This window comes from Chiloscyllium plagiosum, chromosome 15, assembly GCF_004010195.1.
Source record: "Chiloscyllium plagiosum isolate BGI_BamShark_2017 chromosome 15, ASM401019v2, whole genome shotgun sequence".
NCBI classification, from domain to species: domain Eukaryota; kingdom Metazoa; phylum Chordata; class Chondrichthyes; order Orectolobiformes; family Hemiscylliidae; genus Chiloscyllium; species Chiloscyllium plagiosum.
Genome location: NC_057724.1, coordinates 41,859,581 through 41,883,265, shown reverse-complemented (window position 1 = coordinate 41,883,265; position 23,685 = coordinate 41,859,581). Strand labels below are relative to the sequence as shown.

Below are 23,685 nucleotides of genomic sequence, written 5' to 3'. Positions count from 1 at the left end.
AATCCAGCTCTTTGACCAATCTTTTGGTGATTTTGACTCATTCTCCTTCTGTCACTTCTGTGAAGTACCTTGGGATGTTGGACTTATGTAGCATCAAACTTTTTAAGAAGTAATTTTTGACAAGAAATGCCTCACGCTACACAACATTCAATTAAGTTTTCTTAGTAGAGAATCTTTTCATAATTTAGTGTTAATATATTCTGTTTAGTTCATTCAATGACTGGCCAAAGGAATCTCAGTATATTCTTCCTGTTTGAAGATGGATACTTGCCTTTAGTTTACCCAGTTGTATCATTGCTTTATTAACAGAGACATCTCCACTTACCCAAGTGGCCTATTAAATTATTACAAACAGTATAATAATAGAGACTCTTGAAACTTGATGTCAATGTTGTCATTAGATCATAGCTATATATTTATATATTCATGGATCTATATTAGTTGATATACGCACACAGGTGTGGGAATGATTTCATTCAGGTAATTCCTAAATAAATTAATTCATGCAACAGAAAAGCAAACAACTAGGTAATCCAACCAGGTCTCCAATCACATTTGTTTCTGCTCAGCTTTAAAACTTGAACTATTGGGCCAAAAAGCCAATAGTTGTACACTTCAACAGAACTTAGAAAGTACCTTCCTAATATTGAAATAATAATCTCCCTCTTACTCACCTCTAAATAAGAAACTTTTAATGTGAAATCATTATCTGAATTCTCTTCAATCGTCTTAAACAGCATATTAATTACTCTTGGAATGACACCAACGCTTGGATCACCCTCTTGACCAGATGTGTATGTTCCTCCCATAGAATAGGTCTTTCCAGAACCAGTCTGTCCATACGCCAATACTGTAGCATTATATCCTGGAATAGAAGGCATAGAACAGAAAGTCAGTGTGATCACATTTAAAAATGGAACATAGTGATCAAAACATGCTTTAAAAACAGAGTTCAGATTTGCATGAATTTCACCTTGATTTCAAAAGTGATTTTACACTTGGTCACCAATTTCCTAAAATAGATATCCTTTTATTCTAAGGGACGCTTCAAGCAAGGCAAAAATTCTCAATCTATAGTCAAAATTTCTCAATCTTAAAAACGGTTCAATAAAGCCATACTATTTAGCATAGAGGAAAAAATGAGGGATAAACCCAAACTTTGTCACAAAAAAAAACACCATTTCAGCAATTAAGTGAACTATCTGAACCATTTCCAACACAAGTACGTCTTTCTTTAAAGTAGGGAAACCAAAATTATCTGCAGTCATCCCGGTGCAGTCACACCATTGCTTTGTACATATTTTCCAAATAACCTGCTCACAGCATTATGACACTTTTCTAGAGCAGGTGTGACTTGATACTAAGCCTCTTCTCAGAGGTCAGAACTCTACCACTGCATAAGGATCCTAAAATTCAGATAGTTGCCTGAAGCAAGTGGGACTTGAACGCAGGTTCAGAGGTATGGACAGTATCAATATGCCACAAGAGCCTTGCTAATGGTTTGAAACAATTATTGCAAGACTTCCCTACCCTTATGCTTTATTCCTTTGCAAAAGACCAACATGCCATCTGCCAATTACTTGCTACACTTGCATGTTAACGTTTGGATTTACAGAGTGAGGCTGCAGTGTAGTGGCCGTGTCACTTGACTAGTAATCCAGACCCCAAGGCTAATGGCTCTGGGCACATTGGTTCAAATCCCACCACAGCAAATGGTGACATTTTAATTCATTAACTACTAATTCAGGATTGACTCTGAACGGCATTCTCGGCAAGTCAGGATGCAGGTTTAGCCAGCAATATATTCATATCACAGAATTTCTACACTGCAGAGGCCATTTGGCCAATAATGTCTGCTGTGACCGCCCAAAGAAATGACCTCCCCACCAACCCAAACCCCTGTAACCCTGCATTCATGATAGCTGACCCATCTAGCCTACATACCTTTGGATTGTGGGAGAAAACTCAAGCACCCGAAAGAAACCCATGCAACCATGGGGAAAATGTAAACTCCCCACAGAAAGACACCCAAGGCTAGAACTGGGTCCCTGGCACTATGAGAATAGTGCTTATTCCAGAAGCAAAACAAAACCCAGATGCCTCTGTATCCTGACATTTTATGATCTCCACCCATTCAAGAATTATTTTCAATTCATGTCAAAGTGGACATTTTTGCCCATATTACTCCACCTGCCAATTTTTTGACCACACAAAACTGTCTACATTCCTTTGCAGACTGTCCTCAACTTTCCTATCCATTGTCCAAGAGTGGATAATGCAATGTAAATAATTTTGGATAAATACATTGTGTAAACAAGCACCCAATGGTGATCCTTGCTGAAATTCATTCATCTCATTTATCCCGTTAGAGGAATCTGCAATGGATATTAATAATTACCTGCAATACAAATTCTCATCTTGTGCAATAACCTTTGATATGACATTTTTTGAATATCTTTTGAAGTCAAATACATTATACCACTGGTTGTCTTATCAATACTGTATATCACAACCTCAAAACAAAAAACTTTTGATCAAACATTATTCTCCCTTTGGAAAGCCACACCACTGATTGTCTATGTCCAGTTATCACCTCAAGAATATACTCCAGCGCCGTCTCAGTGTCAATAGTTTGAGTTTCCTGCTTGAATTACTGTCTCCCTTCTTCTTGGAGCAAAAGGATTTTACATATGTGGTTTTCCAAGCCACTGGAGCTTTTCTAGAATCTAGCAAGTTTTGGAAGATTACAACCAAAACACCTAACATCCTTCCAGTCACTCATTGACATCAATGGATGTCTCAACAACTGAACAGTCTGTACACATTCCTCCTCCACCTGATTTTCTACCACAATGACACTGCTATGATTTCAATACATCAGAAAAAGTTACTTGCTCCAAGTTTCTGCAGTTTTGTTTTCTCATTTGCAATTCCCTAGTCTTATACTTCAGGGGTATACTTATTTCCCTTTCCACACTTACTGCACATTTACATTTCACTCTGGTTCACTTTCATTCTCAACCAATCTACCACTTTAGTTTTGTGTGACCTTTCTTTCAATCAATCAGATACCAGCACGAACATGTTAGCCAGATAGTTTATCCATCAGTCTCATTCTCAATGGAGTATAGATAAGAGAGGCAAAGTGCAGTCCAACATGTTAAATTTGTACATCAGGGCAGGAAAAAAGTGGCAGTTGGATTAAAAATAAAAGAGACAAAAATAAAATTAAGACAGAAAATAACCAAGGAAATCAAGATACTAGATGTAGGTTTACTCGCTGGAAGATTCGTTTTCAGATGTTACGCCACCATGTTAGGTAACATCATCACTGAACCTCTGGATGAGGCACTAGTGGTATGGCCTACTTTCTATTCCTTGGGCTGGTAGCATCATTTTCTGTACTTTTTCTCAGGGGGTGGTAAATGGGATCCAAGTCAATGCGTTTGTTGAGAGTGTTCTGGTTGGTATGCCATGCTTCTAAGAATTCTCATGTGTGTCGCTGTTTGGCTTGTCTTAGGATGGATGCGTTGTCCTTCCTCATCTGTATGTAAGAATACTAATGACAGTGCGTCATGTCTTTTTCTGGCTATTTGATGTTCATGAGATTAATGATATTCACTATTATCCAAACATTCCAACTTTCAACAAACATTGACTTGGATTCCATTTACCACCCCCATGAGAAAAACAAGAGATGACATCACCACATGAAAAGATGTCACCAACACAAGGAAACCCAAACAGAAGTAGAAAGCGGGCCATCCCACCAGTGCTTCAACTGGAGGCTCACTGATATTACTTAGTATGGTGATGAAATGTCTGAAAACAAACCTTCCAGCTCAGCAAGCAAACTTACATCCAGAATCTCAACCTGAGCTACAAATCTTCTCAAAACTTGTTAAATCTAGATACGTTTCAAATAAGCATGGAATAAACAAACTGAAATTTTGACAGCTCTTAAAATGGGATTGGTATTCTTGTTTGTTTTAAAAAAATTTACTTGTAAAACTGAATTAAGTATTAGAAATGTTTCTATGTGGATTAAGTGATCAGATATCTAACAGATAAAATGATCAAGGAGTGATTCACATAAAAACCTGTAATGAGAATCATTCAATACGCAATGAACAGTGGACCAATCCCAAGCTATTTCCAAAACATTCAGCAGGAAATAGTTACCTTTGAATATCCCCTGAATAAGGGGATATACTGCAATATTGAACACTTCTTCTTGCTCTGCACAGGGATCAAAGACGTAATCATATGAAAAATACTTATCGATTCCCAAAAGCACCTGAGGAGGGGGGGGCAAAAAAGAAAGCAAATTAAAAGAAAATTGGTACAGCATACTCTACACAACAGTAGCAGGGAGCTGACTTGACAGAATCCCCTTTTGTCATAATAACCTATTTAAAAGATCTTCAGGCATCTGAACAAAAATCATAATTTAAGCAATGTCAAACCATCAACTAGATCAAACTTATACCTGTGGTTCTCCAGGAGTGAATGTCAAGCACACTTGACATCCTTCATCAATTTCCTTCTGTACAAGAGGACGGCAGCGGAGGGCTACTCTTACTGGAATAACCTTCTCCTCTTCTCGTACCATCCTATCAACATATAGCATGCAAACAAATTAAATACATTGTAGACTGAAATACTATGCATTGGATGTACACACCATTAAAGTCAATAGCAATAATCAGATGTACACGTGGTATGTCCAGTAATAGAGTTAATTAAATAAAAAGGTAGTCACTTAGACTTGGGTCAATAATGTTACTCTAGATGTTAAACAAGTTAGGAAAGTGAGCTAAAGATATGATCAAAGCTATTCATAGACAAGTGTCAAGAAAAAAAAATTGATATTTTGTTTGTTCTTTTAGAATAACACTGGTGGAAACTTACTTCTGTGCAATAGTTCAGTGTGGAAAATAGGCATATCAGGAAGAGTTAAATGTTGGAAAGATCTGAAAGCTATTTTAAGCAATTGAACTTGTAATTATGTACTGACTGTTACATTCAGAAAGAAAAAATGGTAAATATGCACAAATTTGTTGGTTACATAATCTTTCCAATGATTTGTGAAACGTATTATTAGTACCTCTAACAGAGCACAAGAATGCAAAAGCATTTCTGAGAAGCATCAAGCAAATTTTAACTAATCGACATTGAAAAACATTAAGTAGATGACTAAACGACTAAAAAGCCCCTCACAAAGCCATGCTGACTATTTATAAGTTAAGAGACTCGAGAAAGCAAAAAAGGCAGAATTTTAGGGAATGAATTAGAATATTTGCTTCTCACACTGAAGTACAACTGTCAGTGGTATATTTTGAGAAGTGTATATACTAGGGTTTATGCCTGGACATTAGACATGGAAATGTTTGAAAACAATATTTAAAGAGCATTGCTTAAGCAGGAGCTCACAAAGATCAGCAAGTGTTGAGATAATGAATAAATCTGATTAACTGCAAGTTATAACAATAGCAGAATAATTTGACAACGTTAAGTTTGAGAATCTGACAGAGGAAATTGACCAGGAGTGCTTTGGAATATTTCAGCCTGGTTGAAACAAAGGCACTGATGATGGACTCATTATCTCTTAAAACTCAACCCCCCGCTTTCTGAACAACCCTATCAACTTCGGCGACAACTTTGCAAGATTTATGGACAAGGACCCCCAAGATCCCTTTGTTCCTCCACACTGCCAGAGCCCTGCTTTAAACCCTGTACTGAACAACCCTGAATATCAGGACAAGACAGGCAGGGAGTATTTTGATTGGATTAGATTCCCTACAGCATGGAAACAGGCCCTTCGACCCAACAGGTCCACACCAACCTGCCGAACAGCAACCCACCCCCCCTCTGACTAATGCACCTAACACTATGGGCAATTTAACATGGCCAATTCACCACCTGACCTGCACATCTTTGGACTGTGGGAGGAAACCAGAGCACCCGGAGGAAACCCACAGACAGAGTGGGAGAATATGCAAACTCCACACAGACAATTGCCCGAGGCTGGAATTAAACCTGGGATCCTGGTGCTGTGAGGCAGCAGTGCTAACCACTGAACCATTATCTGGTCATAAACAACAGAAGCCATACTGAGCATAATTACATTAAAAACATGTTGACAGAATTTTAATTTTACTCAAATCAAAAAATGTGCACAAACACTGGATATTGCTTAAAAATTCGATATTTTACAAGTTAAATCACTTGTTGGGATACTGCTCCTTCCAGCATTCATCATTAACAGGAAGTGTTTGACGTCATATTAAAACAATATATGCAGTTTGGATGGTTTTCTTCCCCCCTTAGCGAAATAAATGCAGTGAGACTTTTGCGACAGTAACACCTTATGTAGTTGAGGAGTGTGAGAGAGTGTGAGAGAGTGTGAGAGAGTGTGAGAGAGTGTGAGAGAGTGTGAGAGAGAATCAGTGACAGGGTCCATGCTAATTCTTTTTTTTAATAAAACAGGACCTCGAGATCTTGTTTGGATAATTGATATTCAGATAACAGAGGTTGTTCTGTATTCTGCATTCAAGTTCAACCTTCCAAAGTGAATCATGTCACACTTTTCCAGGCTGAACTCCATCTGCCACTGATCAGCTCAGTCCTGCTGAGTCAGTTTCATGTTGCAACATCCAACAGCCTTTCACACTATCACTCCAACCTTCATGTCATTGGCAAACTTACTAACCCACCCTTCCACTTTCTCATCCAGTCATTTATTTAAAAAAAAATCACAAACCGCAAAGGCCCCAGAACGGATCCTTGCGGAATACCACTGGTCACCAAGCTCCAGGCTGAATACTTTCCACCTACCACCACCCTTTATGGGCCAGATTTTGTATCCAGCCAGATTTCCCTGTATCCCATACCTCCTTACTTTTGAATGTGCCTTCATCCACCGCTCTGCCTTCAATGTGTTTTGTCACATCCTCAAAGAATTCAATAAGGCTTGAGGGATCACCTGTCCCTCAAAGACATGCTGACCATATCTAATCAAACTATGGTTTTCCAAGTAATCATAAATCCGGTCTCAGAAACCTCTCAGTACTATACACCACAGATCAGATTGACTAGTCTGCAATTCCTAGGATTATCCCTATTCCCTTTCTTGAACAAGAGAAAAATATTTGCCACTCTCCAAACATCTGGCACTACTCCAGTGGACAGTGAGGACACAGATCATCGCCAAAGGATAGCAATCTCTTCCCTTGCTTCCTATAGTAACCTAGGGTATATCCCATGTGACCCAGGGATTTCTCCATCCTTATGATTTTCAAAATATTCATCACATCCTCCTTAACATCAACCTGTTCAGGAACATCAGTGTTCCACACTGACCCTCAAACATCAAAGTCCCTCTCAGAAATGAATACTTTGCTTCAGTATTCACTAAGGACCTCCCCTACCTCAGACTCCAGGCACAAATTACCTCACTTTCCCTGATCGGACCTATCCTCACTCTGACCATTCTCTTGTTCCTCAAGTGGCCTTAGGGTTTTCCTTAACACTACCTACTAAAGCTTTACCATGCCACCTTCTAAGCTTTCTTCACTCCATTCTTCAGTTCCTTCCTTGTAATGTTCCAGAGCACTCTGTTTCTTGCCTCAAGTTTAAGGTTCCTTCTTGCTCTTGGCTTAACGTTCCACATCTCGTCACCCAAGATTCTCCCCCCTATCATCCCATCCTTGTCTCAGTGGGACAAACCTGTCAAGCAATTGCATCAGCAATTGCTTCTGAAGCAACCTCCACTTTTCTGTTGTGCATTTCCTTGCAAACGTGTTCCCAATTTAGGTGCCCCAGTTCCTGCCTATTGTAATTTCCCCTCCCCTAACTAATTACTGTCCCATACAGTCTGCTCCTATCCCTCTCCATGACTATAGTAAAGATCAGAGAATTGTGATCTTTATCACCAAAATGCTCTCCCACCAAGAGATCTGACACCTGGCCTGATTTGTTGCCAAGCACCAAATCTAATATGGCCTCCTCTCTAGTGCCCTTCCACTGACACATTCATTCATTTGGCTGAACCTGTCCTCAGTCTTAATTTCTCCTTCGGATCTTCCCACTTCCTCCAGACCAAAGGGGTAGCCATGGGCACCCGTAGGGACCCTAGCTATGCCTGTCTCTGTTGGCTACGTAGAACAGTCCATCTTCCGTAGTTACACCAACACCACTCCCCACCACTTCCTCTGCTACATTGAAGACTGCATTGGCTTCACCTCGTGCTCCCACGAGGAGGTTGAGTAATTCATCAACTTCAACACATTCCACCCGGACCTTAAATTCACCTGGACCATCTCTGACACCTCCCTCCTCTTCCTGGACCTCTCCATCTTCATTAATGACGACCGACTTGACACTTTTTTTAAAACAAACCCACCGATTCCCACAGCTACCTGGCTTATACCCTATCTCCTGTAAAATGCCATCCTGTATTACCAATTCCAGTCTCTGCCGTATCTGCTGCCAGGAGGACCAGTTCCACCACAGAACACACCAGATGGCCTTCTTTAGAGACTGCAATTTCCCTTCCCACGTGGTTAAAGATGCACTCCAACGCATCTCATCCACATCCCGCACTTCCCACATTTCCGCCACCTCCAAACGGACCTCACCACCAGGGATATATTTCCCTCCCCACCCCTATCCGCTTTCCACAAAGACCATTCCTTCTGACTACCTGGTCTTGTCCACGCCCCGCCCAACAACCTACCCTCCCGTCCTGACACCTTCCCCTGCCACGCAGGAATTGCAAAACCTACGCCCATGCCTCCATCCAAGGCCCCTAAAGAACCTTCCACATACATCAAAGTTTTACCTGCACATACCCCAATATCATTTATTCCCGATACGGTCTCCTCTACTTTGGGGAGACTGGACACCTCCTAGTGCTTTAGGGAACATCACCGGGACACCCGCACAAATCAACCCTACCGTCCTGTGGCCCAACATTTCAACTACCCCTCCCACTCTGCCAAGGACATGGAGGTCCTGGGCCTCCTCCAACGCCACGCCCTCACCACCCGATGCCTGGAGGAAGAATACCCCATCTTCCGCCTCGGAACACTTCAACCCTATGGCATCAATGTGGATTTCACCAATTTCCTCGTTTCCCCTTCCCCCACCTCCAGCCTTCCAGCTCAGCACCGCCCTCATGACCTGTCCTACCTGTCACCCTCCTCTCTGCACCTTTCCAAATCTGCTTCTCCATGTCTGTTGCTATTGGGGCGGGTCTATAGAAAACACCCAATAAAAGTGACTGCTCCTTTCCTGTGCCTGACTCCCACCCATACTGACCCTGCAGACAAACTGTCCTCATCTACCTCCCTTTCTGTGATACTATTCCTGATTAGCAATGCCACTTCTCCACCTTTTTTCAGGTCCCGTTCCCTTTCCATAACTATGTAATTGGTACCGATGTGTACACAACTTCTGGCTGCTCCCCCTCCCCCTTAAGAATCCTGTAAACTCGATCAGAGACATTCTTGGCCCTGGCACCTGGAAGGCAACATACCATCAGGGAGTCTCATTTGCAACCACAGTATCTCCTGTCTGTTCCTCTCACGATTGAATCACCTTTCACCATCTCCTTACTCCCTTCCCTTCTGAGCCATAGAACTTCAGTAGAAGGAATTAGCAACACTGCATGTTAACAGTACAAATTGAAAGATGCCTTTTTTAGGTATTAGCACATGAGATTTAAAGGGAGCAAGGAATAGTAAAGGACTCATTGAAAATGGTACACTGTAGACTCATTTGAATAATAGTTAGGATGCAGAGTCATTAGATAGTAATCCAGAAACCCAGGCTAATGTTGTGGGGATCTAGGTTCAAATCCCACCATGGTAGATGGCGAAATTTGAAATCAAAATCTGGAATTCAAAAGTTACAAATTGTGACCACATAACCACTGTTGATTGCAGTAAAAACCCATCTGGTTCTCTAATGCCCCAGAGGAAATCTGCCGTCCTTCTTTTGTCTCACTGACACATGACTCCAGAAATAAATGATTCTTAAATTGTCGAACATGTAGCAGGACACTTGTATCAAACTGCTAGAAAGTGGAAGGAACAACCTAGCATCAACCTACAAACCAGAAATAAGAAACAATCCTGTTGACCTGCAAAGTCTTCCTTTAAACTGCTTGACCAGCACCTGAAATGCCACCTTAGACATTCATGCTCTTCAGTACAAGTAGCAGTGTGCATTATCTACAAGGTCAGAGTCAGATATACAGCACAGAAACAGACCCTTCAATCCAGCTCATTCACGCTGACCAGATATTCTAAATAAATCTAGTCACATTTGCCAGCATTTGGCCCATATCCCTGTAAATTCTTCCTATTTATATACCCATCGAAATGCCTTTTAAATGCTGTAATTATACCAGCCTCCACTACTTCCACTGGCAGCTCATTCCATTCATGCACTACCCTTTGCACGAAAAAGTTGCTCCTTTGGTCCCCTCTCACTTTAAATCTATTCCCTCTAGTTTTTGACTCCCCCACCCAGGGAAGAGACCTTGGTCTAGCTATGGCCCTCATTTTAAAGCTCCACAGGATCACACCTCAGTTTCTGATGCTCCAGGGAAAATAGTAGTAGCCAATTCTGCCTTTCCCTATAGCTCAAACCCTCCAACCTGGAAACGTTCTCAAATCTTCTCTGAACCCTTTCTAGTTTCACAACATGCTATAGCAGGGAGACTAGAATTACATACAATATTCCAATAGTGGCCTAACCAATGTCCTGCACAGACACATTACTTCCCATGTCCTATACCCAATGCACTGACCAATAAGGCAAGCATATCAAATACCTTCTTCACTATCTTATTTACCTGTGACTCTACTTTCAAGGAACTATGAACCTGCATTCTGAGGTCTCTGTTCAGCAACACTCCCCAGGACCTTAAGGTACGATTTGCCGTTCCAAAATGCAGCTCCTCACATTTATCCAAAATAAACACCATCTACCACTGTGCACTGCATTAAAATTTGGACAAGCTTCTTTAGCAACACATTTGAAACCAGCAACCTCCATGACCTAGAAAGACATGAGCAGCAAACACATAGGAGCACCACCATCTGCTAGTCTCCTCTAAACCACTATCCTTATCTGGAATTAAGATTTCATGGAAAGTCACTGGGTCAAAATCCAGGAGTTACCTTCTTAATTGCATATGGGTGCCCCAACACCATGGGCTGCAACAGTTCAAGAAGGGAGCTTACCACAACCCTCTCCAGGGAATTACAGGTGGCAATAAATGGTGACTTAGCAACAACACAACTTCCCATAAAAAAAATGTTGAAAAACTATCCTCAGGTGCCAAGACTCCAGAAGTGCCTGGCTTTTGTGCTGTGTAATTCCCAGAAATTCTAATCATTATTTTTGACATCCTGGATCAGACTGATGGATCTCAGGATTTCCCCAAGTGCTACTGCACAATACTAAGTCCGTGGGTTGAACAAAAAAAAGTATCCCAATGCGTGGGATGGCATCTTGTACACATGCACGAACAACTTCTTATTCTTCTCAAATAAGATAAATGTCTAATAAAATAGAGCAAGTAATATAGATGCATTCTTATTATATTTCACAGGTAAGTTTTACAACAAGCATAGTAAACTTCCAATCCAAAACTATTTCGTTTTGGAACAGCATCCCCCACTTCCAAGACCACTGGTCACCACTGACTACTTCCCTGCTTCTGAATCCTGGCTGTGACAAAGATCTCAGGAAGCAAACAGTAAGAAGCAGGAAGCTATTTACAGAGAAAGAGCAGTTCCATACAGTGTCATAGGAGTAACCATTGTGCAGCCAGCACAACCAGAAGCAGGAGGACCAGCCAGTTTAATTAACATCGAGCTAGACAACAGTGGGAGGTGCTCAGAGACAAATGCATACCTCCACATTAAAAAAACCTCAAAAGTTGTTTTGCTTACAAATAGTAATTTACCACTACAATTAAGTTACAGGACTAAATTTTATGTATTTTTCTGATGGGAAGTAATTTTATAATATCTGCACAAAAACAAAGCACTGAGAAGTCACAGCATCTGTAGAAAGAGGTAGATTTAACATTTAAGTCCAGCGACTCGTAGGCCAACCTGATTGCTTCTGAGTTATGTGCCCAAAGAGATCTACAAAAATAGATGATCAATGTAGGACTAATACTAGAGGCTCTTCATAACAGTTAGTACATAAAATGAAACTCTAGGTTACAGCTAGAGCCTGAATGAAACAAAAACGTTGGATATTGTAATTGATGAAGTAACAGATTTTAAAATCATTAAGAGTGGACAGCATATAGTTGTGGGCTTGTAGCTTCTATGGGACATTGCAAACTCCGGTACTCGAGGACATCCCAGAGTTAGTTACACCGAACGAAGTAGTCCGTTCTGCACGGATAATTCCCACAATCCAGTTTAAAAACAAGGGTGTCTCCCATTTAAGGCAGAAACAAGGCCTTTCATTTCTCACAAGCATCATCAGCCTTTGAAATGGTCTTCCACAGAAAGAGTGGCAGTTTATTAAATACATTAATGAGTGGTTCAGACAGACGATCCATCAAGGGACTAACGCCCCTTAGGCAGATAGGAAAAGTGCAGGTAAAGTCGCAATCAAATCAGATTTTTTTGATAAGTAGCGCAAACACGGTAGATCGAATGGTCCACTTTTGTTTGTACTACTTATAATCCGTATATATAAAGCCAGAATTTGACCCAGTTCTTGTAAATCAATGAAATCGGCACTGGGCCAATCGTTCCTCACAAGAGTCTACCAGCAAGATCCTGAACTTGTTTTCAGCCAGACTGAACACAGTCCAAAGTGTGGCGCTGGAAAAGCACAGCCGGTCAGTTAACATCCGAGGAGCAGGAGAATTGATGTTTCAGGCATAAGGTCTTCATTAGGAGCTTTTGCCCAAAACGTCGATTTTCCTGCTCCGTTGATGCTGCCTGAACTGCTGCGCTCTTCCAGCGCCACTAATCCAGAATTATGCCCGAATTGTCGATTTTCCTGCTTCTCGGATGCTGCTGACTATCTGGGTGTCTCCAACGCCACACTTTTGGACTCTGATCTCCAGCATCAGGAGTCTTTACTTTCTCCTGAATACAGTCTAGTTCACTGTTATGTGCAACTGAACGGAAACCAGTGGAGTTTACCCAGGTTTCATGTTGAAGCGGTGTTGTAAGGGCGGGAGGTATAATTCAGTGGTGGGCCTTATACTTGCCGCCAGGACCTGCAGCCCAACACTAAGATCTCAGCTCCTTCCACTCCGTTGACGTGGGTGCACATACCCACCTGCAAGCTGCTCCCACTGCCTCTTCACACACAGGGCCTCGGGAATAAAAACTTTAATACACAAACAGAGTGTCTGCCGTCCCTGAAATCCGTCGAATCGAGCTCCGCCCGCCCCGAAACAGCAACCGCCGACCCAAAGACACATTCAAATACTGCCGCCGTCCGGAACTAGCCAATCACAGGCCGCGTCCCTGTTCGACCTCACGGCGTAATCACGTGATCCACAGCGGTGCCCCGCCCCCTGTCCTATCACGTGATTGGGCCGGGTTTGGTAACAGATGGTGATGGCGACAGAACCAAGTCTGCAGGAAGGCAAAACCCCTCATGTATCAGTGGGGGCGGCACGGTGACTCAGTGGTTAGCACTGCTGTCTCATGGCGCCAGGAATTTGGGTTCGATTCTAGCCCCTGGGTGACTGTGTACAGTTTGTACATTTACCCTGTGTGCATGGGTTTGCTCAGGTTTCCTCCCACACAAAGATGTGCAGGTTAGGTGAATTGGCCAGGCTAAATTGTCTACAGTGTTCAGGGATGTGTAGGTTAGCTGCATTAGGGGAGAGGCAATGGGTCTGGGTGGGTTACTCTTCAGAAGGTCAGTGTGGACTTGTTGGGCCAAAGGGTCTGTTTCCATATTGTAGGGAATCTATTTTTTTTTAAATCAGAAAATGCTACAGGTATTGATCTGTTTTCCTTCTCTTTGGGGTGTGGTGTTGCGAGTGACTGAGGGTTTATTGCTGCCGGGTGCTGATCGCTATGTTTTCTTTGAATGGTAAGTAGCGATTGCTCTTTGAGTGCCTGTAGCACTTTTATCTCCGCCAACCAAATGTGGTTGCCCTGGTTTTACAATAAATCCAAAAGACTAACCCAGGCATTTGAGCCAAATGGGGTACACAGATCTTGTTTGCTGTAATCCACAAGTGAACCATATCTGGAAATGCCGGTGTTGGACTGGGGTGTACAAAGTTAAAAATCACACAACACCTGGTTACAGTCCAACAGGTTTAATTGGAAGCACTAGCTTTAAGAGCACCGCTCCTTCATCAGGTGATCTGATGAAGGAGCGGCGCTCCGAAAGCAAGTGTGCTTCCAATTAAACCTGTTGGACTATAACCTGGTGTTGTGTGATTTTTAACTTTGGGAACCATATCGTTTTTGATTAAGATGAAGATATACCTGGATTTTTTAAAGAAAGATCCGTTAACATTTAGAGAATAGGCAAATTTACCTTTCCTTTTGAATGTCAATGATTGATAATACTGTGAATTGTTGGTTCCAAAGTGTGAACAAAGTTTTCAGAGCAGGTTGGTGGTTGTAGATTAACCAAAATTGAATTGAATTAGCTTTACTGTCACATGTCCTAACATGGGCACAATGAAAAGTTTACAAGTCACCAATTATGGTGCGATCTTAGGTACCTAGGTACAGATTCTTAAGTACAGATTCGAAAAAAATAAATAAAATGTGTAGCAATAAATTTAGAAAAATGGAGAAATAAGAGTTCAGAATAACAGCCCTTCCAAACCAGACAAGCTGTGCTTCATTTGAAGGAGTATGGGAATCAAGTCCACGCTGAGGCTGGGCATTCAAGTCCATACATCCCCATTGCTATGGAAGCTATTAATAGCATCAGTCTATGAACTGTGGTATTTCATAAGGATCAGTGCTGGGTCCACTGCTTATCATAATTTATGTAAATAATTTGGATGTGAACATAGGAGGTATGGTTAGTAAGTTTTCAGCTAACACCAAAATTAGAGGTGTAGTGGACAGCCAGGAAGGGTACCTCTCAGTAAAACAGGATCTTGATCAAATGGTCCAATGGGCTGAGAACTGGCAGATGGAGTTTAATTTAGATAAATGTAAGGTGCTGAATTTTGGAAAGGCTATTCAGGGCAGAACTAATACACTTAAAGATCATGGGGAGTATTGCTGATTAAAGGTACTTTGGAGTGCAATTTCATAGTTCCTTGAAAGTGGAGTCACAGGCGGATAGGATAGTGAAGAAGGCTGTTTGGTATACTTGCCTTCATTGGTCAGTGTATTGAGTATAAGAGTTGGGAGGTCATGTTGCAGCTGTACAGGACATTGGTTAGGCCACTTTTGGGTGGCATAGTGGTTCGCCGGAGACCCGGGTTCAATTCCTGCCTCAGGCAACTGTCTGTGTGGAGTTTGCACGTTCTCCCCGTGTCTGCGTGGGTTTCCTCCGGGTGCTCCAGTTTCCTCCCACGGTCCAAAAATGTGCAGGTTAGGTGAATTGGCCATACTAAATTGCCCATAGTGTTAGGTGAAGGGGTAAATGTAGAGGAATGGGTCTGGGTGGGTTGCTCTTCAGAGGGTTGGTGTGGACTTGTTGGGCCGAAGGGCCTGTTTCCACACTGTAAGTAGCCTAATCTAATCATACTGTGTTCACTTCTGATCTCCCTGCTATAGGAAGGATCTTGTGAAACTTGAAAGGGTTCAGAAAAGATTTACAAGGTTTGGAGAATTTGAGCTATAGGGAAAGGCTGAAAAGGCTGGGCCTATTTTCCCTGGGTTTTGGAGGCTGAGGGATCACCTTATAGAGGTTCACAAAATCATGAGGGGCATGGATGGGATAAATAGACAATGCCTTTTCCCTGGGACAGGGAAGTCCAAAACTGGAGGGCATAGGTTTAAAGTGAGAGTGGAATTATTTAAAAGGGAGCTAAGGGGTAGAGGGTGGTGCATGCATGGAATGAGGTGGCAGAGAAAGTACAATTGCAACATTTAAAAGGCATCTGAATGGATATATGAATAGGAAAGTTTTAGAAGGATATAGTAAGAACAAGGACTGCAGATGCTGGAAACCAGATTCTAGATTAGAATGGTACTGGAAAAGCACAGCAGTTCAGGCAGCATCCGAGGAGCAGGAAAATCAACGTTTTGGGCAAAAGCCCTTCATCAGCCCTTCCTGATGAAGGGCTTTTGCCCAAAACGTCGATTTTCCTGCTCCTCAGATGCTGCCTGAACTGTTGTGCTTTTCCAGCAGCACTCAAGATTAGAGGGATATAGGCCAAATGCTGACAAATGGAACTAGATTTATTTAGGATATAGGGTCGACATGGATGAGTTGGACCAAAGGGTCCATTTCTGTGCTGTACATCTCAATGACCATGACCCGAAATGTTGACTGATTTCTCTGCACAGATGCTGCCAGACCTGCTGAGTTTTTCCAGCAATCTCTGTTTTTGTTAGTGCTCATATGTGCTGCATTCTTTCAATGGCTGAGTGTTTCAAGTATTTTCTGTTGGATATTTCTTGTATCTGCAGTATTCTGCTTTCCTGTTCGCAGGTTAATTCATAAATAAGGCACTCTTGCAGTGGTAGAGTACCTAGCCCTGGATCAAGAGGCCCAGGTTCAAGTCCCACCTGCTGCAGAGGTATGCAATAACACCCCTGAACAAGTTGATTAGGAAACACAAACAGGAACATTGTAAACCACATAAAAATTACTAGGTCAGTTAAGGAAAAAATCTGGCTAAAGAGTGAGATTTTTAAGTGTCATAAAGTACAAAAGTGAAGTTGAGAGGCGAAGAGGAAGGAGATTCTGGAGCTTAGAACCAAGGCAACTGAAGGTCTGACCATGAATGATAGAACAGTTAAAATCAAGGATTCGCAAGAGGCTAGAATTAGAGGTTTGCATATATTTCAGAAGGGCTTTTTCATTCGCAGGATGTGGGTGTCACTGGCCAGGCAAACATTTATTGCCCATGTCAGCATTTTTGCCCATCCCTAATTGCCCACAAAGCAGTTAAATGTCAACCACATTGCTGTGGGTTGGGAATCACATGTAGGCCAGACCAGGTAAGAGGAGCAGTTTCCTTCCCAAAAGGACATTAGTGAACCAGATGGATTTTTCCCTAGCATTTGGCAATAGTTACATGGTCACCATTAGAGTTACAATTGCAGACATTTTTTGAATTCAAATTCCACAACTGCCATGGCAAGGTTTGAATTGAAGTTTGCAGAACCAGAACATTATCTCTGGATTGACAGTTTAGCGATAGTACCATTAGGCATCCCCTCCCTCAATTATGGAACTTCTATTATCCTGAATAGTATTTAATTTATTCCTCAGTCAAAATTAGTTATCTTACTGCTGTTTGAGATACCATATCCTCTGCAAATTTGTTGCTACCATTGCAATACAACAGTGATGACATTTTAACTCCATTACAGTAATTCATTATATGTGAAGTACTTTGGGACATCTCAAAGCTCTGAAATGTGCTACTTAAATGAAAGCTATTTATGTCACTATCATCCAGAGGTAAGTCATATAGATAATAACAAGGACAACACTGGAAGAGTTATTACATAGAACATTACAGCACAGGAACAAGCCCTTCGTACCACCATGTCTGTACTGACCACGATGCCATTCTAAACTAATCCCATCTGGCTGCACATAGTCTGTATCCCTCTCTTCCCTTCCGGTTCATGTGCTTTTTAATCATTCCTATTGTATCTGCTTCTACTACCTCCTCTGGCAGAGTATTCAGGCACCTATCACCATGAGTCTTCCCTCATCTCCTTTAAATTTTCCCTCTATCATGTATACCCACTATTTTGACACTTCCACCCTGGGAAAAAGACTCTGACTATTCCTTTACATGCCCCTTGTAATTTTGTATACTTGTATAAGATCACTCATCAACCTCCAATGCTGTAGTGAAAACAATCCAATTTTGTACAACCCTTCCTTATAGCTAATATACTCCAATCCAGGCAATGTCCTGGTAAATCTCTCTTGCACCCGATCCAGAGCCTCCACATCCTTTCAAAGTACGGCATCCAGAACTGCGTATAATACTCCAAAAGTAGCCAAACGAAAGTTTTATACAGCTGCAATGTGACTTACCAACTTTTATACTCAGTGCCTTGATCATTGATGGCTAGCATGCCATACACCCTCTTTACCACCTATGTACATCTACTGCCACATTCAAGTAGCTATGGACTTATACCCCAAGATTCTAAGTTGGCTGCAAATTTGTAACAGAAATAATAGACCTCCATATTTCACTAGTTTGCAACAATCCAGGATTGCAATCTATCTGAAAGGCCAATGACCTAAAACATTAAACCAAAACAGAAATTGCTGGAGAAACTCAACAGATTTGGCATCATCCATGGAGAGCAAGTGAAAGTTTGGAAACCAGTGACCCTTTTCAGATTTTCAGAGTCTGCAATTGTTTGTTTTAGACCTGAAATGTTAACTTGGTTTCTCCCTTCACAGATACTGCCAGATTTGTGAGGTGTTTCTCATGGTTTTTTTGAATTTCAGATTTCCAACATCCACAATATTTAGTTTTTTTTACATAAATACATGTTGTTAAATTTTCTTTGAACAATTTATTAATTGTGACTATTGTGGAGATGAAAAAGTCTGTTTGGCAGATTTTGTTTCCACTTTTTAATTGGTGGATTATTTATTGAGGATGAATATGTTGCATGACCAGTGGTAGGAAATTGTATTGGGAGTTTTGGAGGCAGGAGGTCAGTGTGATGAAATCTTCAGCGATCTTTTCCCCTGGAGTACTAATTCTAATTCTAACTAACCTAGAACAATTTGATTTAACATATGCCAGTGCCTAATAATACAATGCTTACTGGTTTCTACCTTTTATCTTCTACCAATCACAAAGAACCACAGTAATAAAGTCGGCAAATGTTAGCGATAACACCTAAATTTTGTGCACAAATAAGAAAAAAGTTCCCAATTCCCACAATGAAACAGGAAATCATGAAGTACTGGGGTTGTGTGGATTCTACACAACTTCACTTCAGCCTTCAGTGTGGTAGCCACTCTGCTAACCGACCAATACAGAATAAATAAAGGTAGAATGGACTAAACAACGTCAGACAACTTTTGAAAGGCAGAAAGGCATTTTAATAGGTAAGCTCTGCTTGTACCATTGAACTTTAACCAAGCCCTTAAAGTATATTGATGCGAGTGACATCATGTAGGAGTTGCCCTGAAGGAGGACAAACTCCAAAATAGACAAAATAAGTACGTTGCTAAAAAGCTAAATAAGCATTAGAAGTGGAACTCCACAGTAGAGAACGAAGCCCTTGGTTTAATGTTGGCTTTCAACCACTTTGAGGTATATAACTAAATGGGTAGGCTCATTCAGAAATTAAAGAGGCATGAGATACAGGGAAATTTCACTGTCTGGATACAGAATTGGCTGGCCCATTGAAGACTGAGGGTGGTAGTAGGTAGAAAATATTCAGCCTGGAGCTTGGTGACCAGTGGTGTTCCGCAGGGATCGTTTCTGGGACTCTGCTCTTTGTAATTTTTATAAATGACTTGGATGAGGAAGTGAAAGGGTAAGTTAATAAGTATGCCGATGGTTGGTGGAATTGTGGATAGTGTGGAGGGCTGTTATAGGTTGCAACAGGACATTGAGAGGATAAGTGGCAGATGGAATTCAACCTGGAAAAATGTGAAGTGATTCACTTTGGAAGGTTGTATTTGAATGCAGAATACAGGGTTAAAGGTAAGATTCTTGGCAGTGTGGAGGAACAGAGGGATCTTGGGGTCCCTGTCCTTAGGTTCCTCAGCATTGCCACCCAAGTCGATAAGGTTGTTAAGAAGGCGTATGGTGTGTTAGCTTTCATTAGCAGGGGGATTAAGTTTTAAGAGCCACGAGGTTATGCTGCATCTCTGTAGAGGCTTATATTATGGACTAGGCCAGACCACTCAAAACATTCTTAGGCAGGAATCCTAGACCATAACTTTGCAATTTGTTTTTGGTAAATGTACAGTGAAAATTACCAAGAGTAAGTTAGCTAGGTTGACTGAGATTTTAAAACAAACAAAAATTTATTCAGAAAATTACACAATGAAACACAAAGAACAGAATAAAGAATCCCTACAGAACTCTGTCAATGCAAACTAGACTTAAGTATGCTGTTCCGAATACACACAACCATCTCAATAAGCAAACTCCCTTTAAAAACTAGTATAAAGGGAACACATGCTTATAGGTTGAAGTTGTTGGGCAGAAAGAGAGAGAGAGAGAGAGAGTTTCCACAAAGCTCACTGTTGAACTCCCACCCAGTTCTGGACTGAACTAAACTGCTCAGCTAGAGAGCTGATCACTCCCTTTTCATTATACAGGTCACTTCTAAAACATGACCACTTTGGCCTGAAGTCTCATCCATTTATATATAAATAAAAGGCTTCTCATAATCCTTTTCATTTCTGTACCAAACCTGACTGATTGGAGCCCAGCTTGGTTTATTACCCCTCTGAAAAAAGTCAAGGACAAAGTATCCTTGAGTCAAGGAACAGCATTTAGTTAAAAAAGGGACTAGCTTTGTAACACTTTGTTTGGCCACACTTGTAATATTGTGTTTCAGTTCTGGTCGCTCATTATAGGAAGGATGTGCAAGAGGATTTACCAGGATGCTGCTTTGCCTGGAGGGCATGTCTTATGAAGAAAGGTTGAGAGAGCTAGGGCTATTCTCATTGGAGTGAAGAACGGTGAGAGGGGACCTGATAGAGGTGTACAAGATGATGAGACGCATAGATAGAGTGGATAGCCAGAGACTTTTTCCCATGGTGGAAATGTCTATCACGAGGTGGCATAATTTTAAGGTGATTGAAGGAAGGTTTAGGGGAGATATCAAAGATAGGTTCTTTACACAGAGTGGTGGGTGCATGGAATACGCTGCCAGCAGTGGTAGTAGAGTCTGATACATAGGGACATTTAAGTGACTCTTGGATAGGCACATGGAAGATAGTACAATGAAAGGTATGTAGGTTAGTCTGATCTTAGAGTAGGATAAAAGACCTGCACAACATTGAGGTCCGAAGGGCCTGTATTGTGATGTACTGTTCTATTTTCTATGTAAGACTACCTGGAGATGGCTGACACTGTGGGCAGCTGCAGTGTTGAGAGGAAGATGTGGAAACAGGGTTTCAATTACCTATGCCTATCTGACAAGATGATTGGAATGTGACATCTAGATGTAAGCTCCTCAGGTCTGTTGTCAGCATACAAATAATCTGAAGGATCCTGTCCAGCATTGGTAATGTCCCTACCTCTGAGCCAAATCCCAGCTGCTCCAGAGGTGTGTAATAACATCTCTCAACATGTTGGTATGGAAATAATCTACAGTAAAATGCGCAACTTGTGGATGCATAGCGTTCCTCTAATATAAAAAAATACTTATAGTGTATAACAGGCAGTGAGACTAGACATTATTGAGGCAAAATCAATACTGAAGACTGTTATTGGAAACAGTGGAAGTATTCAATGTTATGATCAAGTGTCATGAAAAATGGACGATTAATATTCAGTTTTCACTATATAACTTTAGTAGCTGCTGTGATCACTTGGTACACTCAGGTAACCCACATAGAATATGTGAAACTGGCTGTCACTTTAATTAAAAGGCACCTAAACTTAATAAGGTAGCAAGAAATCCACAACTCTTATTTTGCTAACACGTACATGAAAATGTCTCGCATTGAACAATGAAAGATTGCAAACAACTATACAAACTTGAAATAAAACAATGACATAGATACCAAAGTCCACAAAGGAATAATATAACAACAGCAGTCTTTGAACAAAAAGAGCAAAAAAGTGACATGGAATGATAACAGCAAGGATATTGAAACCTCTTTTTCTTTCTGTTGTAGAAACCAGCATCAGTAAAAAGGCAACCTCGAATAAATCATCATTCCCAGAGAACCTAAAATGTGCAAACTTTGCCACTGCTAAAGAACAAGACAACAATGAAATATTTAGACTTGGGTTTTCATTCTTGCAACACAAAAGAATTTAAGATCTATAACTGCATTTACCTTACCTTCCAGCCTTTCTCCCTTTGTAAATTGATTATTTATATTTGTGTGTGTTTGGTGTTGCATTTTATTTCTTCAGAGGAGTAGGTATTAAACTCAATTTTCTTTCATTCAAGAAAACCTTGGAATTGGCTCTCCTTTATTTTTAATCTGGTCAACTAAGTTTAATCGAAGTTTGATAGCTACATACTGAAAAAGAAGATAGAAACAATTGTTCTGGCTGACCAAGAACGGATTTAAAAGGGAGTCATGGTTCCACCTCACCCGGTCGTAACAAAAGGTATGTGCATTATGGATGCACTCTCTTGATCAGGAGGCTTCAAGAGCCAACTGTCCTATAGGTGAGTATAGCTTAGATGAAACATGCCTGGATTAGAGTGGCCTTCATATCCCTTGTCCTGATGAGTTCCTTGACTCCTGAGGGGATTCTGGTAACTTCCCTACAAAGAATACTGACCTCCATTACATTTCTGTCCTCTTCAGCTTCCTGCCATTCTGTGTAACTGTACTATCCAACATTTTTCCCTTTTCAAGGTACACCCCTCTCTGAAGTATACATCAGACCACCACAATGGACCGGACTCTGAATGGAATTGTATTTTTAAATGACTGATAGTCTGTATTTCTGTCATGGCCCTTCTGCTTTCCCTGAGAAGGAAGTATTTTGTTACCTTCTTGACCCAGTGCAGTCTATGTAAAACTTGTTATTCTTTTTAGCATTTTGTTATAACTGAGGGAATTGCCAGTTTAAAGGGCAGTTAAGAACCAACCCTAAGGATTTAGCCACTGTTCATGTTAGGAATGCTGCATGGGTGGAGGGGGCAGGTGGAGTGACTACATTATGGACACCTGAAATGCAGGAAGCTGTACAGATACATCCATCAAGAAGGAGAGCCAAGCTGCTTTAAGGTATGCTTTGAGGTGGAAAATTGGTTCTGTTGAATTGAAATGTACTTGTATGAAAGAAATGGGTTTGAATAGCTGAGGGATTTTTGTCAGATAGGGCAACTGGACCCAGATTTTAGAATTGAAAAAACAACAACACACATTTTGTCATTATAAACTCCATTCTGAGATGAAAAATAGATGTATTACATTTTCAAAAAATATAGATACAATTTTCCATGAGTTCAAACTTGAAAATTAAGGCGACTATGTAGACGACATGCAGTTAATGAGTTCCATCATTATGGAGAAATGTTGAGTTCAAAGCTTCATCATAGGATTGTGATCTCAGTATTTTCTTGCCCTATACCCCCTGCAAAAGAGAAAGAATAGAGAAACTGTGAAATATAAAAGCATATTGGAAAGAAAACACAATTTAATTCTGGCATTGGAATAAATTCTGGAACATCCTTCACTTGACGTTATTTGAGCAACGTTACAGTGTGGTGATGACCAAAATGTCAAGAATGGCAGAGGTAAGGTTACCTATTGTCACAAATAAGTTGATTCTACGCCGGATGAATAACGAATTAAAGTTAATTATTGAGGACTAATTGAAGGCAGTACATAGATACT

The 23,685-nt window shown here is 41.0% G+C and overlaps 2 protein-coding genes and 1 long non-coding RNA gene across 4 annotated transcripts in view; 1 reads left to right on the top strand and 2 right to left on the bottom strand.

Moving 5' to 3' along the window:
• The window catches only part of kif4 (kinesin family member 4), a 71,592-nt gene extending 58,119 nt beyond the window's left edge, over positions 1-13,473 (bottom strand). For both annotated transcript variants that reach the window (XM_043704770.1, XM_043704771.1), the window contains exons 1-4: positions 13,327-13,473; positions 4,490-4,613; positions 4,183-4,297; positions 675-865 (exon numbers count right to left, since the gene is read on the bottom strand). In XM_043704770.1, the coding sequence (XP_043560705.1) occupies positions 675-865; positions 4,183-4,297; positions 4,490-4,612 (429 nt within the window). In that variant the 5' untranslated portion in view covers position 4,613; positions 13,327-13,473. The remainder of the gene's footprint in view (positions 1-674; positions 866-4,182; positions 4,298-4,489; positions 4,614-13,326) is intronic.
• A 451-nt stretch (positions 13,474-13,924) lies between these two features.
• On the top strand, positions 13,925-22,284 carry LOC122557262. Its single transcript, XR_006313781.1, has 3 exons — positions 13,925-14,094; positions 16,636-16,723; positions 22,000-22,284. It is a non-coding gene; the product is annotated as an uncharacterized LOC122557262 (long non-coding RNA).
• gdpd2 (glycerophosphodiester phosphodiesterase domain containing 2) overlaps positions 22,270-23,685 on the bottom strand; it is a 104,231-nt gene continuing 102,815 nt past the window's right edge. Inside the window, exon 15 of the mRNA XM_043704773.1 lies at positions 22,270-23,422. Coding sequence (XP_043560708.1) covers positions 23,382-23,422 — 41 coding nt within the window. The 3' untranslated portion in view covers positions 22,270-23,381. The remainder of the gene's footprint in view (positions 23,423-23,685) is intronic.